This window comes from Oncorhynchus mykiss, chromosome 8 (assembly GCF_057628025.1).
Source record: "Oncorhynchus mykiss isolate SJ-2025 chromosome 8, ASM5762802v1, whole genome shotgun sequence".
Taxonomy (NCBI): Eukaryota; Metazoa; Chordata; class Actinopteri; order Salmoniformes; family Salmonidae; genus Oncorhynchus; species Oncorhynchus mykiss.
In genome coordinates, this window is record NC_143029.1 from 57,437,699 (window position 1) to 57,453,306 (window position 15,608).

Here is a 15,608-nt window from a genome sequence, read left to right on the forward strand (position 1 = left end):
GATCTGGATAAGAGCATCTTTTGAAATGATTATAATGTTTAGAACATTTTACTAAGCACCAACATCCGCAGAGCTGGGGCACAGTTGAGAAGACTTTTGTTGCTGCCCTATGTGCCAGCCGCGCACAATTTGGGAGAAGTGAATGAAAGTCAAATAAAATGTGCAAACCAGGCTCGGCAAAGTTTCTAAGAGGGTCGTCTCCCATCACCCAGCCATTGTGAGCCAGGAAGTGACAGGCCTTGTCTGGCTGGTCCGTCATCTTCAGGTCATCCTCCAGGCTCGTCTCCTCGAACGGAAAGGTGAAGTATCTGTCAACGCACACACATTTATTGACTTGGAACCATAATGAAACGTGATTTGCATGTGCATTACTGCTTCGGCCCTGAGGAGGGAACTCCTGTAGAAAGAAGTTTAGCATGATACAATCTCTTATGTCAAGGATGGAACTGTTTTTATTCACTGCAGAGATTTCAATAAAGTTAATCTAACATTACAGTCAAAATACTGTCGACCTTGTTTCTAAAGCAGTTGTTTATATTAATGTGAGTGAAATAAACTAGGTCATGAAGCATTTTAACATCTACATACAGTCAGCACACAGCCTACCTCAGTGGTATTCAAACTTTTTCAGCGAGGACCCCATATTTTCAGCCAGAATTTGGCTATATATATATATATATATTTTTTTTTTTACGACCCCACTGCAGTTCCCCCGACCCGACCACTGGCCTACCTGGGAACAATAGGGTCTTTCCTGGTGACGGGGCCCAGTTTGGGTCCATGGTCAGCAAGGCGCTCATAAACTACATTTCCCACAATGCAGTTAGAGGCCTGGGTAGAAAGAAATAAGCAGAACAGAGAATTGTCAAATGGATGGACTACATTATCCAAACATGCATATGGAGCATACCAAAGCTACTGATAAAAAAAAATATATATATATTTTACCTTTATATAACTAGGCAAGTCAGTTAAGAACAAATTCTTATTTTCAATGACGGCCTAGTGGGTTAACTGCCTGTTCAGGGGCAGAACGACAGATTTGTACCTTGTCAGCTAGGGGGTTTGAACTTGCAACCTTCCGGTTACTAGTCCAATGCTCTAACCACTAGGCTAAGGTTGGTACCTACCTTCTCCTGGTGCTGTATCATCTGTTGGTACTGCTCTTTATTGATCTCCTCAAGTCTCCCCCACAGCCTGTTACAGGCCTCCAGAATGGCTTGTGTACTGTGGCTGGACAGGGAAAAGGATTGACAGGTGCAGAATGAGACTTCAGATTTGGGGGTTGATTCAGAATCCACTCAATCAACTGATGTAAAGTTAGGATCATCAACGTTGTCAATCCAAGTAACTACAGTCTGAAGTGTCAAACATAAGGCCTGCGAGCCTAATCAACACGGTGGTTTGAGTAAAACCATTTTTGTTGTTTTTCTTCTTTCAATTGAAATGACTAAAATCAAATGGAAACTGAGTAGACATGATAACGTACCTACATTTATACAGTCTCTTCACTCTGTCCAGCTTGTTAACAATCACCCTAACAAAAGCTAGACAGTCAGGGAGCATTGAAAATTCCCAAAACTGTAGGTAGAGGACTGTTTTCTGCACATTTTGCCGGCAAGGAAATGTTTTAAAAACATTGTGCGGCCCGTCACTCCTTACCTCGTGGAAGACGAGGTCCCATGGGGCAAGGTGGTAAAATAGGTTTGACACTGCTTTATAAAGTACCAAACACACACCAGGTTTGGGGTCAATTGCAAACTAAAGCATTGAGGAAATTAGAATGTCAATGTACTTACCTGTGAGGCACAAAGGTCTCCAGGGCAGAGTCCATATCCACTTCGTTTCCGAAGCGTCGGAACTTGGGGTCTTGAATGATCTTCAGTCCCTGTTTACCCCCAGTCTTCTTCTGGTCTGGTTTCTCTCCTGATTACAACCACATAATACCACAACCCATTCAATGAATGAATCAATACCAACACACATCATTTCTCTGATTGACAAGGGTGGTGGATTAGGTTGCATGTACTGTAGCTGCCAAAATTCATCTTAAAATAAAAATTGGATAACGATAAATTCAACAACAACATTTATGTGTTTTTTCTTTTTTATTGACTCCTTTTGTTTCACATCAGACATGGACAAACTTTCATTGAGGTAAGGTGCCTGTTTGACTGTGACTTGGATCTACTTCTCGTGTGAATCCATACACGGTCACTGTTTGGACAGGTGGAGCTCACGAGAAGGGGAGACGGTTACTCTTTTGCACAACCCTCTGGCGTTAGGGGTTTATAACACAGAGGTGTATTCATTAGTGCACGGCGGAATACTTTTTGCAACGAAAGCGAGAGTTTCTTATTGGACAAGTCCCTCCCTGTTTCAGCCTCTTTGCATCTGTTTGGTTCTTTCTGAATACATCCCAGTTATTATAATGAACAGCAGATGTCATGAACAGAAAGACAGAACAGTACATACAGCGCTCAGTTGAATGCTCTCACCATCTGCAAGCAGGTCCCTGAACTCCTCCACAGCGCTTTCGATTCTGACCTGGAAGAACTCCCACAGCTTGATCTTGGGGAAGACCTGCCCCCACAGAACATCGCGGATTGCCTGAGAGAGAGAAATATATACATATAAACGGTTCAAGGTTCAGCTCTTCACAAACGAAGCTCACAATTTCATCGAGACAAAGCCAATAAGGTGATATGTGTAAGGCCTTGAGTTTTTCCTGACCACATCATGGCATGACCAGGAAAAACTCTGGACCCAGAGGGTTACAAAACTCAATAAACTTTCCTTAAGTTCCCGGTTTGAGGATTTTCAGGAGAAAAAAAATGAATTTTAGGAAGTTTCTGGGAATGTTGCAACCCTAGCTGTGAAAGTGACCTTCAGACACTCACATTGAGGTGCCCCTCATTCTGGACCTGGGCGGGAAGGCCGTTAGCAGCGTACTTGGCATCAGCCATGTTGCAGGTCATGTGCCATATGGCCCGGTCCAGGACCCAGGCTGGCCTCAGGTGGGGGGAGTTGACCAGGTTGTAGCCACACTCAGGGTGCTCCTTGATCCATGGGCTGTTGGTGGCTGCACATGGAAGGGGAAGGGGACAATGCAAGAGTTACCACACAGACATCCTAAATGTTATGGAGGACATTGAGGCCTTTTGCCAAGGAATATTAAAGAGGTTAATATAGAGGTTAATGAAGGTTAATGGACTCTCCCTACGCAGACACTCCCTGATGATGTAAAAGCTAACCTTCTGTCAGTGGTAGGATAATCGTTGGGCATATGACTAAAATGCAGTCTTCACATTTTGCTGCCTTAAAATTAAATATTTTTTTATTATTTAACCTTTATTAAACTAGGCAAGTCAGTTAAGAACAAATTCTTATTTACAATGACGGCCAACCGCGGCCAAACCCGGATGACGCTGGGCCAAATGTGCGCCACCCTATGGGACTCCCAAGCCTGGATTCGAACCAGGAACTGTAGTGGCGCATCTTGCACTGAGATACAATGCCTTAGACCGCTGCGGCACTCGGGAGCCTCAAAAAAGGGGATTCATTTCATTTTTTTTCTACAAATGTACACAACCTACTCCACATTTCCAAAGTGTTAAAAAGTATAGATATGTTTCCAAATTAATTTTAAAAATGTAAAAGTTGTCTTGATTGCGTATGTCTTCACACCCCAGAGTTAATACTTGTTCGAAGCACCTTTGGAAGCCATTACAGCTGTTAATACCATTGGATAAGATTTGAGCCAGGGTTGTGAGTACGAAAAGCATTCTAACCATAGTGTGTGCCTGCTTATGATATGAGCACATATGACAGAAAAGGGGAAATCTAACTACGGTAACTATTTCGTAATGTTACATCTGGGAACAGCAGAGCACACCCATTGGTTCACCATGAGCTGCACTGATCACAGAGCAGACCAGTAGCCAGCCCAGGTTGGGTGTCAGCTAGCACATGGCCTTTAAGCTGCCATGGAGATAAGGTTTCTCTGACCATCCAACCTTTTACAATACTGGGCCTGGGCCAGAGAATTCTGTTTTCAAGCCTTTATACTCTCTAAGCCTTATCTCGTTTTTTTTGAAGCAGGCTAACTACACTGCACTATAATAAATGACCCTCGTTAGATAAACTTGCAAACCAAAAAGGGTAACTGCACTAAACAGGAACAAGTAGACAATAGAAAAACAACTCAACTACTAGGACAAAAGAAACCAATTCTGAACCAATGGCAACGAGTCCCTTTGACGCAGGTTCTATTCAAAACACATCTAATCAATTCGAGCATAAGTCAATGATTTCATTCTCCCTTTTTAGTTGAGCATGCTGGTCACAAAGACTCCACATAGTGTCTGCCTGAACTGCTATGCAAACAGCTTGACTACAGAGCTGCACACAGTGGCTAGGTTGAAGTTCACCCATAACTAAGTTATGGCAGAATTATCGAGGGAGGGTATTTATAACATGGCACTCATCTTAAAGCTTGCACTAGATCCTAGGACCATTTTTTTTGCGACTGTGGCCTTTCAATAGTGGCCTTTCCCTAGTCTATATTCAGTCAGAGGCATGCAGTATGCATTGTGATATTATGATATTAGGAGTTCTGCTATGGCAACTTAGTCAACACACGACACTACACAGATAACAACCCCCCCCCCCACACATGTAGAGGACTCTTAGGGGTGACTACTAAACTGTGAATTGTGAGACTCGCTGACAAACCCTGGTTATTTTTCCCCTGAACTAACTGCTCTTTACTTATGGCCTCATTGTAACAGACTGCTGTAATCTACTGGGCAGCTAGTCGTTCAACCAAGGAGAGGGAGACGCACACCCACGTTCACGCCCCATCCCACCACCACACACACACACACGTCCATGCTCTCCCGCAAACACACACCTGTGTGATTGTAGACCACATCAGTGATACAGATCATGTTCCACTCTTTCTTCAGTTTCTGCACCAACTCTCCCACATCTGTCCAGGTGTAGTTCTTTCCCGGTGGCGAAAACTCTGGGTTCAGGCTTAGTTGGTCAGCTAGAGAATAGCAGGACCTGGATTTACCGAGCGTCTGCAGAGGCGTAAAGTGGATCATGTTGTAGCCTGGGAAACAAACAAAATATCTTAAAATCAACAATGTAATAAATGAGTACTATAAGAAATAACATGTTACAAGATATTTTGAGACATATTCGAAGACATTAGCTGAATGTTCTTTATTCACATACATGTTTGGATCCATACAAATGACACAGGGAACACTGTCAACCATACGACATCATTTATGTTACTTCTGTCACTTACTAGATGTAGGCATTTTGTAACCCGTCAGCATGTTAATGATTGACCTAGCCCTCTTTCAAGAATGGGATATTGCAGAATGACAAGGTGAAATGTAGTGTAAACATTGGCTTGGGACCTTGAACTACACTGTTGTCCATAAGTGACCTAAGAAATTAGACTAACCCTGTTCATTGTGATTACATGGGATTCAAAATTCCAGGTGAGACAATGCACTAAAATAGTATTCTTCGCTCATGATCCTGGAAGACCGCCGTGTGTGCAGGCATTACACACCTGACCCACCTAATTTAGTTGACGACTAGTTGATCAATTAAAGCACTACACAGACTAGACAGCCTTCAAAAGGACACAACAGGTAAAGGCAGGCTTGCATAAGGATTGTCCCCTGTCCCCTGCTCTCTCACCAGACTCCTTAGCCACCCTCAGTCTGTCTGGCCAGTCATCCAGGTGCCCGAGGCATTTGGACAGGTAGGTCTGGATGGTGATACAATCCAGATGGACGTGGTGGTTGTCAGCTCCGGCACGCAGCACTGGGTCCACCACCACGTAGCCACCGCCTGACTTCTCCTCGTGGCTAGGGGGGGGTTGAATATTTAGTTAAAACATGAAGCTCCAATGAGTTGCCTAGTGATGCCGTGTCTCATAGAGAAATGGAATATGAATGCTACATGTCGTCTGTATCACAATAGCGTCTCACCCGTGACCAAAGTTGTATTGGTACGATCCAGCGATCTGTAGGTCTAGGGAGCAGAACTTGTCAGAGTCGTCCTCTCTTCCCGTGGGGTTGTGCCAGTCCAGGGCCCGGAAGGTGTGACGGTCAAAGTGTTCCCCTGGGGCGGGGTAGTTAGTCTGCACGCGCACATGTTTCCCCTGGAGAGTAGGGCCCAGACGGAACTGGAGCTCAAAGCCTTAGAAGAAACACATGGTACAAACAAGGCCTGAGGATACAATACATTCCATAGCATATGATACAAGTACACAACTCGACAGATATGTCCTCAGGTATTACTCAGGTAACATCCCCAGATTGTAATGGCAGATCTAGCTAAAAGCATGGCACAAGGCACATGGATCGAGTTACGCCGCCCCTTCCCCCATGCTTTCGAATGCACCACTAACTGATACAATCCCTTCCAATTTACAATTATTTACTAATTCAGGACATTTTGCACATCGCTATTAATGAACCAGCTAACAAATTTGGGACCAATTTCCCCAGACATATTTAGCCTAGTCCCGGACAAAAAAAAGAATCTTCAATGGAGACTCTCTAATGAGATGACTTTTTAGTCCCGTATTTAGCCTAATCTGTGGACACCACCCCTTAAAGTCTAGTTGCCACCATGCCTGACCCAGACCGTAGCACTCCAACCCTGTTGCCACTGTTAAGGGGATAGAAGAATGTCTTTAGTAGTCACACGATGCCCGCTAGCGAGAATTCAACGGTAGCCTGCCATGTTGCTACTCTTTATGAACGGGTTAGAAAGGGTTTCTAAATACCATGTAGACTATTAGTTATTAGCTAACAGCTAGATATAGGGATAACAAATTAGTGCGTTTACATGCACACTAGTCATTTTATATTAAACTGATTGTGGCAGTAGGCCGAGTACGGCATTAGTCATGTAAACACCTTACTCTGCTGAGCTTAAATCGGTGTGTACGGGCATAACGGAAGTAAACAGACGTTGATTAAAACACATGGTTTTCTGAGCAAACTTTCAAATTATTAGGCCACGTCAACACCTTAAATCAGATTACATTAAAATCAGATCCAACAACAATATCAAGGGCCTGGAAATCCGTGGCTTAAAAACAAAAGGTGTCATTGTACACGGATGATTCCTGTTTTCTTTTAAATCCACAATTTGGATCCATCCACAGCCTCATAGAGGATCTAGATACTTTTCTAACTTATCTGGATTACAACCAAATGATGAGAAGTTTACTTACTATATTACGTACTACATTAAGTCTTTAGTCAATATCCCAGTTTACCTATATGCTTATGGGCTTGCTTACACCTAAATGGCTTGTTTTGTAAATTCTATGAGCAAAATATATGTCATTTTATTTGGAAGGGCAAGCCAGATAAAATAAAACGGGCCTATTTATATAATGAACACGACTTTGGAGGGCAGATATTATTAAATATTAAAGCATTTAACATCTCACAGTCATACAAAAAGTTATACTTGGCCTTTTTCCCTTTATTCAGATTACAACCTCTCACTTTCAGTTATTTGAAAAGGAAACAATCTCCAAAATATCGCTATTTTTAAAATAAGCCATATAAAGTTGGTTGCAATTTCAGTTTAATCCATCAGAAAAGACAGAACACATATTACAACAAATATTATGATTAAACTCAAATATACGAATTGATGAAAAAAAAACTATATTTTGGGAATAAAAAATAAAAAAGGTATGATCTTTGTAAATTATATCATAAAATAGGACTGGTGGAGTGATATCACACATGCAGCTAATACAAATATATGGAAATGCTTTACTCAGAATTAGAACCAACTAATTGCAGCAATACCACAAAAATAGAAGAGGCAAGTGGAAGGGTGAGAAAGTAAGGAACTTGTCTGTCCGACCTGCATTAAAGACCAAAACTGGCTAAAGAAAATTGTGATTAATAAAAAAGTATATACGTTTCATTTAAGGACCAAAAATTGACAGCTGTGCCATATAAACTCAGCAAAAAAATGTCCTCTCACTGTCAACTGCATTTATTTTTCAAACTTAACATGTGTAAATATTTGTATGAACATAACAAGATCGTCAACTGAGACATCAACTGAACAAGTTCCACAGACATGTGACTAACAGAACTGGAATAATGTGTCCATTAACAAAGGGGGGTCAAAATCAAAATAAACAGTCAGTATCTGGTGTGCCACCAGCTGCATTAAGTACTGCAGTGCATCTCCTCCTCGTGGACTGCACCAGATTTGTCAGTTCTTGCTGTGAGATGTTACCCCACTCTTCCACCAAGGCACCTGCAAGTTCCCGGACATTTCTGGGGGGAATGGCCCTTGTCCTCACCCTCCGATCCAACAGGTCCCAGACGTGCTCAAAGGGATTGGGATCCGGGCTCTTTGCTGGCCATGGCAGAACACTGACATTCCTGTCTTGCAGGAAATCACACACAAAACGAGCAGTATGGCTGGTGGCATTGTCATGCTGGAAGGTCATGTCAGGATGAACCTGCACGGAGTGTACCACATGAAGGAGGAGGATGTCTTCCCTGTAACACACAGCGTTGAGATTGCCTGCAATGACAACAAGCTCAGTCTGATGATGCTGTAACACACCGCCCCAGACCATGACGGACCTTCCACCTCCAAATCATTCCCGCTCCAGAGTACAGGCCTCGGTGTAACGCTCATTCCTTCGACGATAAACGTGAATACGACCATCATCCCTGGTGAGACAAAACCGAAACTCGTCAGTGAAGAGCACTTTTTGCCAGTCCTCTCTGGTCCAGCGAAGGTGGGTTTGTGCCCATAGGCGACGTTGTTGTCGGTGATGTCTGGTGAGGACCTACCTTACAACAGGCCTACAAGCCCTCAGTCCAGCCTCTCTCAGCCTATTGCAGACAGTCTGAGCACTGATGGAGAAATTGTACATTCCTGGTGTAACTCAGGCAGTTGTTGTTGCCATCCTATACCTGTCCCGCAGGTGTGATGTTCGGATGTACCGATCCTGCAGGTGTTGTTACACGTGGTCTGCCACTGCGAGGACAATCAGCTGTCTGTCCTGTCTCCCTGTAGCGCTGTCTTAGGCGTCTCATAGTACGGACACTGCAATTTATTACCCTGTCCACATCTGTAGTCCTCATACCTCCTTGCAGCATGCCTAAGGCACGTTCACGGAGATGAGCAGGGACCTTGGGCATCATTCTTTTGGTGTTTTTCAGAGTCAGTAGAAAGGCCTCTTTAGTGTCCTAAGATTTCATAGCTGTGACCTTAATTGCCTACCGTCTGTAAGCTGTTAGTGTCTTAACGACCATTCCACAGGTGCTTGTTCATTCACTGTTTATGGTTCATTGAACAAGCATGGGAAACAGTGTTGAAACCCTTTACAATGAAGATCTGTGAAGTTATTTGGATTTTTAATAATTATCTTCGAGAGACAGGGTCCTGAAAAATGGACGTTTCTTTTATTGCTGAGCTTAGATTGCAGTTGGGAAGAGATTTTCGATTCCATGGCACATGGCTTATGAACTGATACACACAACAGCTCTGGATTCAAAACTTAAGAGTTTTTCCATTTAAATTATTATATAAAATTCTTGCAACCAATAGAATGTTATATACAATACCAGTCAAAAGTTTGGACACACCTACTCATTCAAGGTTTTTTAAATAATTTTGACTCCATTCTACATTGTAGAATAATAGTGAAGACATCAAAACTATGAAATAACCCATATGGAATCATGCAGTAACAAAAAAGTGTTCAACAAATCAAAATATATTTTATTTTTGAGATTCTTCAAAGTAGCCACCCTTTGCCTTAATGACAGCTTTGCACACTCTTGGCATTACCTCATGAATCTGGTTGAGAGAGTCACCTGGCATGCATTTCAATTAACAGCTGTGCCTTGTTAAAGTTAATTTGTGGAATTTCTTTCCTTCTTTATGCGTTTGAGCCAATCAGATGTGTTGGGACAAGGTAGGGGTAGAATACAGAAGATATCCCTATTTGGTAAAAGACCAAGTCCATATTATGGCAAGAACAGCTCAAATAAGCAAAGAGAAACCACATTCCATCATTCATTTAAGACATGAAGGTCAGTCAATCCAGAACATTTCAAGAACTTTGAAAGTTTCTTCAAGTGCAGTCGCGTGTGTGGCTCCCACCGTGAAGCATGGAGGAGGAGGTGTAATGTATGGGGGTGCTTTGCTGGTGATACTCTCGGAGATTTATTTAGAATTCAAGGCACACTTACCCAGCATGGCTACCACAGCATTCTGCAGCGATACACCATCCCATCTGGTTTGCCCTTCGTGGGACTATCTTTCATTTTTCAACAGGACAATGACTCAACACACCTCCAGTCTGTGCAAGGGCTATTTGACCAAGAAGGAGAGTGATGGAGTGCTGCATCAGATAACCTGGCCTCCACAACAACCCGACCGAAACCAATTGAGATGGTTTGGGATGGGAAGGACCACAGTGTGATGGGAAAAAAAACTAAATAAGAAAAAAAAAACTTGGAAAAACATTGGAAAAACATTCCAGGTGAAGTTGGTTGAGAGAATGCCAAGAGTGTGCAAAGCTGTCAAGGCAAAGGGTGGCTACTTTGAAGAATCTCAAATATAAAAACGTGTTCAACACTTTGTTTACTACATGATTCCATATGTTATTTCATAGTTTTGATGTCTTCACTATTATTTTACAATGTAGAAAAGAGTAAAAAAATAAAGAAAAACCTTGAATGAGTAGGTGTGTCTAAACTTTTGACTGGTACTGTATATATTTACTAAAAGAATATGGGAAAATGGAAATTATGCAGACAATTACATTGATGGAAGCCACAATCTACAATATTAAAGCTGATCTACCTCCCCCAAAAGTTTAAAGAAACAAAACAGGTAGACTGGTTTCAGATGTGTCCATGAAAAAAGGATGATTACGAAAATAGTTATTTCTGCAAAGCATGTAAACATTTAAATCAAACTATTACTCATCCTAGAGCTGGCCGCCCGGCCAAACTGAGATATTGGGGGAGAAGGGCCTTGGTCAGGGAGGTGACAAAGAACCCAATTGTCACTCTGACAGAGCTCCAGAGTTCCTCTATGGAGATAGGAGAACCTTCCAGAAGGCCAACCATCTCTGCAGCACTCTACCAATCCGGCCTTTACGGAGCAAAGAACAGAGAGATCCTTGATGAAAACCTGCTCCAGAGCGCTCAGGACATCAGACTGGGGCAAAGGTTCACCTTCCAACAGGACAACAACCCTAAGCACACAGACAAGACAATGCATGAGTGGCTTTGGAACAAGTCTCTGAATGTCCTTGAGCGGCCCAGCCAGAGCCCGGACTTGAACCCAATCGAACATCTCTGGAACGACCGGAAAATAGCTGTGCAGCGACGCTCCCCATCCAACCTGACAGAGCTTGAGAGTATCTGCAGAGAGGACTGGGGAAACTCCCCAAATACAGATGTGCCAAGTTTGTAGGGTCACACCCAAGAAGACTCGAGGCTGTAATCTCTGCCAAATATGCTTCAACAAAGTACTGAGTAAAGGGTCTGAATACTTATGTAAATGTGATATTTCAGTTTTTAATACATTTGCAAAAACTTCTAAAAGTTATTTTTTGCTTTGTCATTATGGGTGTATTGTGTGTAGATTGATGAGGGAAAAAAACAATGTAATCCATTTTAGAACATGGTTGTAATGTAACAAAAATGTAGAAAAAGTCAAGGGGTCTGAATACTTTCAGAAATTCACTGTATGTTAATCTGACTATTCACAATAATCATATTATAGTGTGCATGTAACTAAACAAATTCTTTCTGATCTCTGAAAATAGGTACTGCTAATAAGCTCAGCAGCAGCTGCCTTATCAAGTGTGGTTGCGCCTGCACAGTTGCTCAACTGGAAGATTCTGAGTGATACTGGATCTCTACTTGTTCAATCCAGTTTTCGCTGTGCATCTGTAGCTGTGGTTTATGAAAAGAATCGACAATGAAAGCGGTTATTCAAATCCTCTAAATCAGAATCTTGTCTTAAAGAAGCAAACTATGTTGGATATATCTCATAATATAGTCTCACGTTACCAGATATCACACAGGATTAAAACGTGTCTGAATCCATGCCATAATTTGGACTATAATAAACTAAAAGACAACTCCCACATCACAAAAACAACAAAACGTAGAAAAAAAACTGCAACGCAACAAGACTAGGACATGTGTACATATCCGCCTGCACCCACACCACTCCCCAATCCCCATGGGCTACCTACAGAAATAGCACACTGGCAAATATTTCTACCAGTATCATATTTAAATACCACTTAAAATATCACGTTATTCTTATTCTCAATAAGTCAATATCATGGTAGCCTAAGCCATGCATAAACGGGAAAAATGTCCAGGTACCTTGGTCCAGGCGGAAGAGTGTCCTTCCCAGCTGTTCCATATCTCTGAGGACCAGGACTCTGACTTGTTTCGCCTGGAGGGACATTTTGACTTTCCCTATATAGGACGCCCTTTACTGTACAGGGGATGATGCTTTGGAATTTTAGTTCTCGAGACCCCCTTGTGGGGAAAAAAAGAGAGTCATGTGTCACCAGCCATCAGCCCATGTTTCCAAATACATTCATATTGACATTTGACTCACATCTTTCTCTCTCCACATAAGCTACATATATTTCTGAACATTCAACATTTTCAATTTCTGTTGTACAGTCTTGAGGCCAGTCTTATTCCCCAGAATATGCATGACTACATCACAACCAGTTGAAAATTGAACCAATTATCATAAATTCTATTCCAGCTGTCTAAAAATAGTTACATTTTAGCAGCAGCCCATTACAGTTTGTAACACAATATTGTTGACACATTGTGACAGCTCACATGGTGTGGTTCAAATTAGACTAGTGGATGAAGTTCTTAAAGATCAATGCATTTGTAATTTGAAAAAGTCACTACAAAGGTGAAGTGCTTAGAAGTGGAGCTGTCAGCCTTATCCAAAAGTGGAAAACATGTGCAAACTAAATCACAACATACAGTACCAGTCAAAAGTTTGGACATATCTACTCATTCAAGGGTTTCTTAAATTGTTTTACTATTTTCTATATTGTAGAATAATAGCAAATACATCAAACCTATGAAATAACACATATGGAATCATGTAGTAACCAAAATAAGTGTTCAACAAATCAAAATATATTTTATATTTGAGATTCTTCAAAGTAGCCACCCTTTGCCTTGATGACAGCTCTTGGCATTCTCTCAACCAGCCTCATGAGGTAGTCACCTGTAATGCATTTTAATTAGCAGCTGTGTCTTGTTAAAAGTTTATTTGTGGAATTTCTTTCCTTCTAAATGTGTTTGAGCCAATCAGTTGTGTTGTGACAAGGCAGGCTTGGTATACAGAAGATAGCTCTATTTGGTAAAAGACCAATTCTGTTATATGGCAAGAACAGCTCAAATAAGCTAAGATAAATTACAGTCCATCATTACTTTAAGACATGAAGGTCAGTCAATCTGGAAAAAGTGCAGTTGCAAAAACCAAGTGCTATGATGAAACTGTCTCTCATGAGGACCGCCACAGGAAAAGAAGACCCAGAGTTACCTCTGCTGCAGAGGATAAGTTCATTAGAGTTACCAGCCTCAGAAATTGCAGCCCAAATAAATGCTTCACAGAGTTCCAAGTAACAAACACATCTCAACATGAACTTTTCAGAGGAAACTGCGTGAATCAGGCCTTCATGGTTGAATTGCTGCAAAGAAACCAATACTAAAGGATGCCAATAATAAGAAGAGACTTGCTTGGGCCAAAAAACACGAGCAATGGACATTAGACGGAAATCTGTCCTTTGGTCTGATGAGTCCAAATTTGAGATTTTTGGTTCCAACCACTGTGTTTTTGTGAGGCACAGAGCAGGTGAAAGGATCTCTGCATATGTAGTTCCCACCGTGAGACAAGATGGCTGGCACACTTAACCAACATGGCTATCACAGCATTCTGCAGCGATTCACACCTCCAGTCTGTGTAAGAGCGATTTGACCAAGAAGGAGAGTGATGGAGTGCTGCATCAGATGACCTGGCCTCCACAATCACCCGACCTCAACCCAATTGAGAGTTTGGGATGAGTTGGATTGCAGAGTGAAAGAAAATCAGCCAACAAGTGCTCAGCATATCTCAGTCTCCTTCAAGACTGTAGGAATTCCAGGTGAAGCTGGTTGAGAGAATGCCAAGAGTGTGCAAAGCTCTCATCAAGGCAAAGGGTGGCTACTTTGAAGAATATAAAATATGTTTTGATTTGTTTAACACTTTTTTGGTTACTACATGATTCCATATGTATTATTTCATAGTTTTGATGTTTTCACTATTATTCTACAATGTAGAATAGAGTAAAATCTAAGAAAAACCCTTGAATACGTAGGTGTGTCCAAACATTTGACTGGTACTGTATTTCCACATCCAGTTTAAATTTGGTCCATATCAACTAAATTCGGAAGAATTAAGTTAAGTTATATTAGTTCACTGCAAGTATCCAACGGCTTCTCTCGCATACAACACACACTGTCAACATACCCCTCCCTACTTGACGTTGCACAGCGCATGTGTCCATATTTAAGATTCCGCCATTTTTCAACATCATATTTATAACGTCCAGCACCAAACCAGTGTTTACATATGTGAAACCAGCACGTTTCTATGATCTGTGTAAAAATACATATTTTCTGTGACATTGCAGGGTAGGATTAGAAGTAACACACTGATTTTCAAACGGTATTTTCTTGCTCCCTATGTCACTGTGAATCTCAGTGTATAAAAGTCACTGTTTAAAAAAAAAAAAGATTAACTACCATGTCATCAGGTATAACTTTTTAACTTTTCATTTGTTTCTCAAAAAGTTAGATGCGCCTTTGTCACGTATACTGACACTGGTATTGTGGTGGGGATGATGAAAACGAGGTTGACAAGTGGTGGACTTGCCCTTTAACTCATAACTCATAGGTCGAGAATTTAGTCGGTTAAAAAGGCCAACAGAACTATTTTAAATGCTCGGTCTACCGTGTGCAGTCTGTCTGTCCCTATGTAAGGACCAAACAGGCAACTTGCTTCGTTTGTAAACAATGTGTCGTTCTGGGACGAAAAAAAGCTGGCTCTGCAAGATGCGCACACAGTACACCAAGTAGTGTTGAAGCATTATGGTTAGCTTACAAACTGTCAAAAAAGCAAACGTTATGCATCTGTTACATTCAACTTCAAATACTCAAACCATCGTGAAGAGTCGCTTGTGTGTCACTTGTAAAGATAAGAGTTTACAGGCTTAATTGTACCTAGTTTGAAGAAGAGGCTTCGCATCTGAGGGGGACGTATCAATGTTGCATGAACCTTTACCCCGACTACCGTACATTTACGAATATAAGATTGTATTATTATAATTTATTGTAGACAGATGCAGTGCGAGTTCTATCCGTTTGGCAACTTTATCTGGGGTTACTACATAGCACAATTCGTCTTAATCACCAAATTTTGCAATGCAAAACACTAACTAAGAAGTGATACACGATAAAATCGTAAACAAAGCT

The 15,608-nt window shown here is 41.6% G+C and overlaps 1 protein-coding gene across 2 annotated transcripts in view; it reads right to left on the reverse strand.

The window, feature by feature from the left end:
• LOC110530174 (glycogen debranching enzyme) overlaps positions 1-15,608 on the reverse strand; it is a 33,852-nt gene extending 18,244 nt beyond the window's left edge. For both annotated transcript variants that reach the window (XM_021613037.3, XM_021613036.3), the window contains exons 1-11: positions 15,357-15,608; positions 12,441-12,599; positions 6,015-6,225; positions 5,722-5,891; positions 4,913-5,116; positions 2,901-3,082; positions 2,499-2,610; positions 1,800-1,926; positions 1,131-1,233; positions 734-831; positions 169-308 (exon numbers count right to left, since the gene is read on the reverse strand). In XM_021613037.3, the coding sequence (XP_021468712.3) occupies positions 169-308; positions 734-831; positions 1,131-1,233; positions 1,800-1,926; positions 2,499-2,610; positions 2,901-3,082; positions 4,913-5,116; positions 5,722-5,891; positions 6,015-6,225; positions 12,441-12,525 (1,432 nt within the window). In that variant the 5' untranslated portion in view covers positions 12,526-12,599; positions 15,357-15,608. The remainder of the gene's footprint in view (positions 1-168; positions 309-733; positions 832-1,130; positions 1,234-1,799; positions 1,927-2,498; positions 2,611-2,900; positions 3,083-4,912; positions 5,117-5,721; positions 5,892-6,014; positions 6,226-12,440; positions 12,600-15,356) is intronic.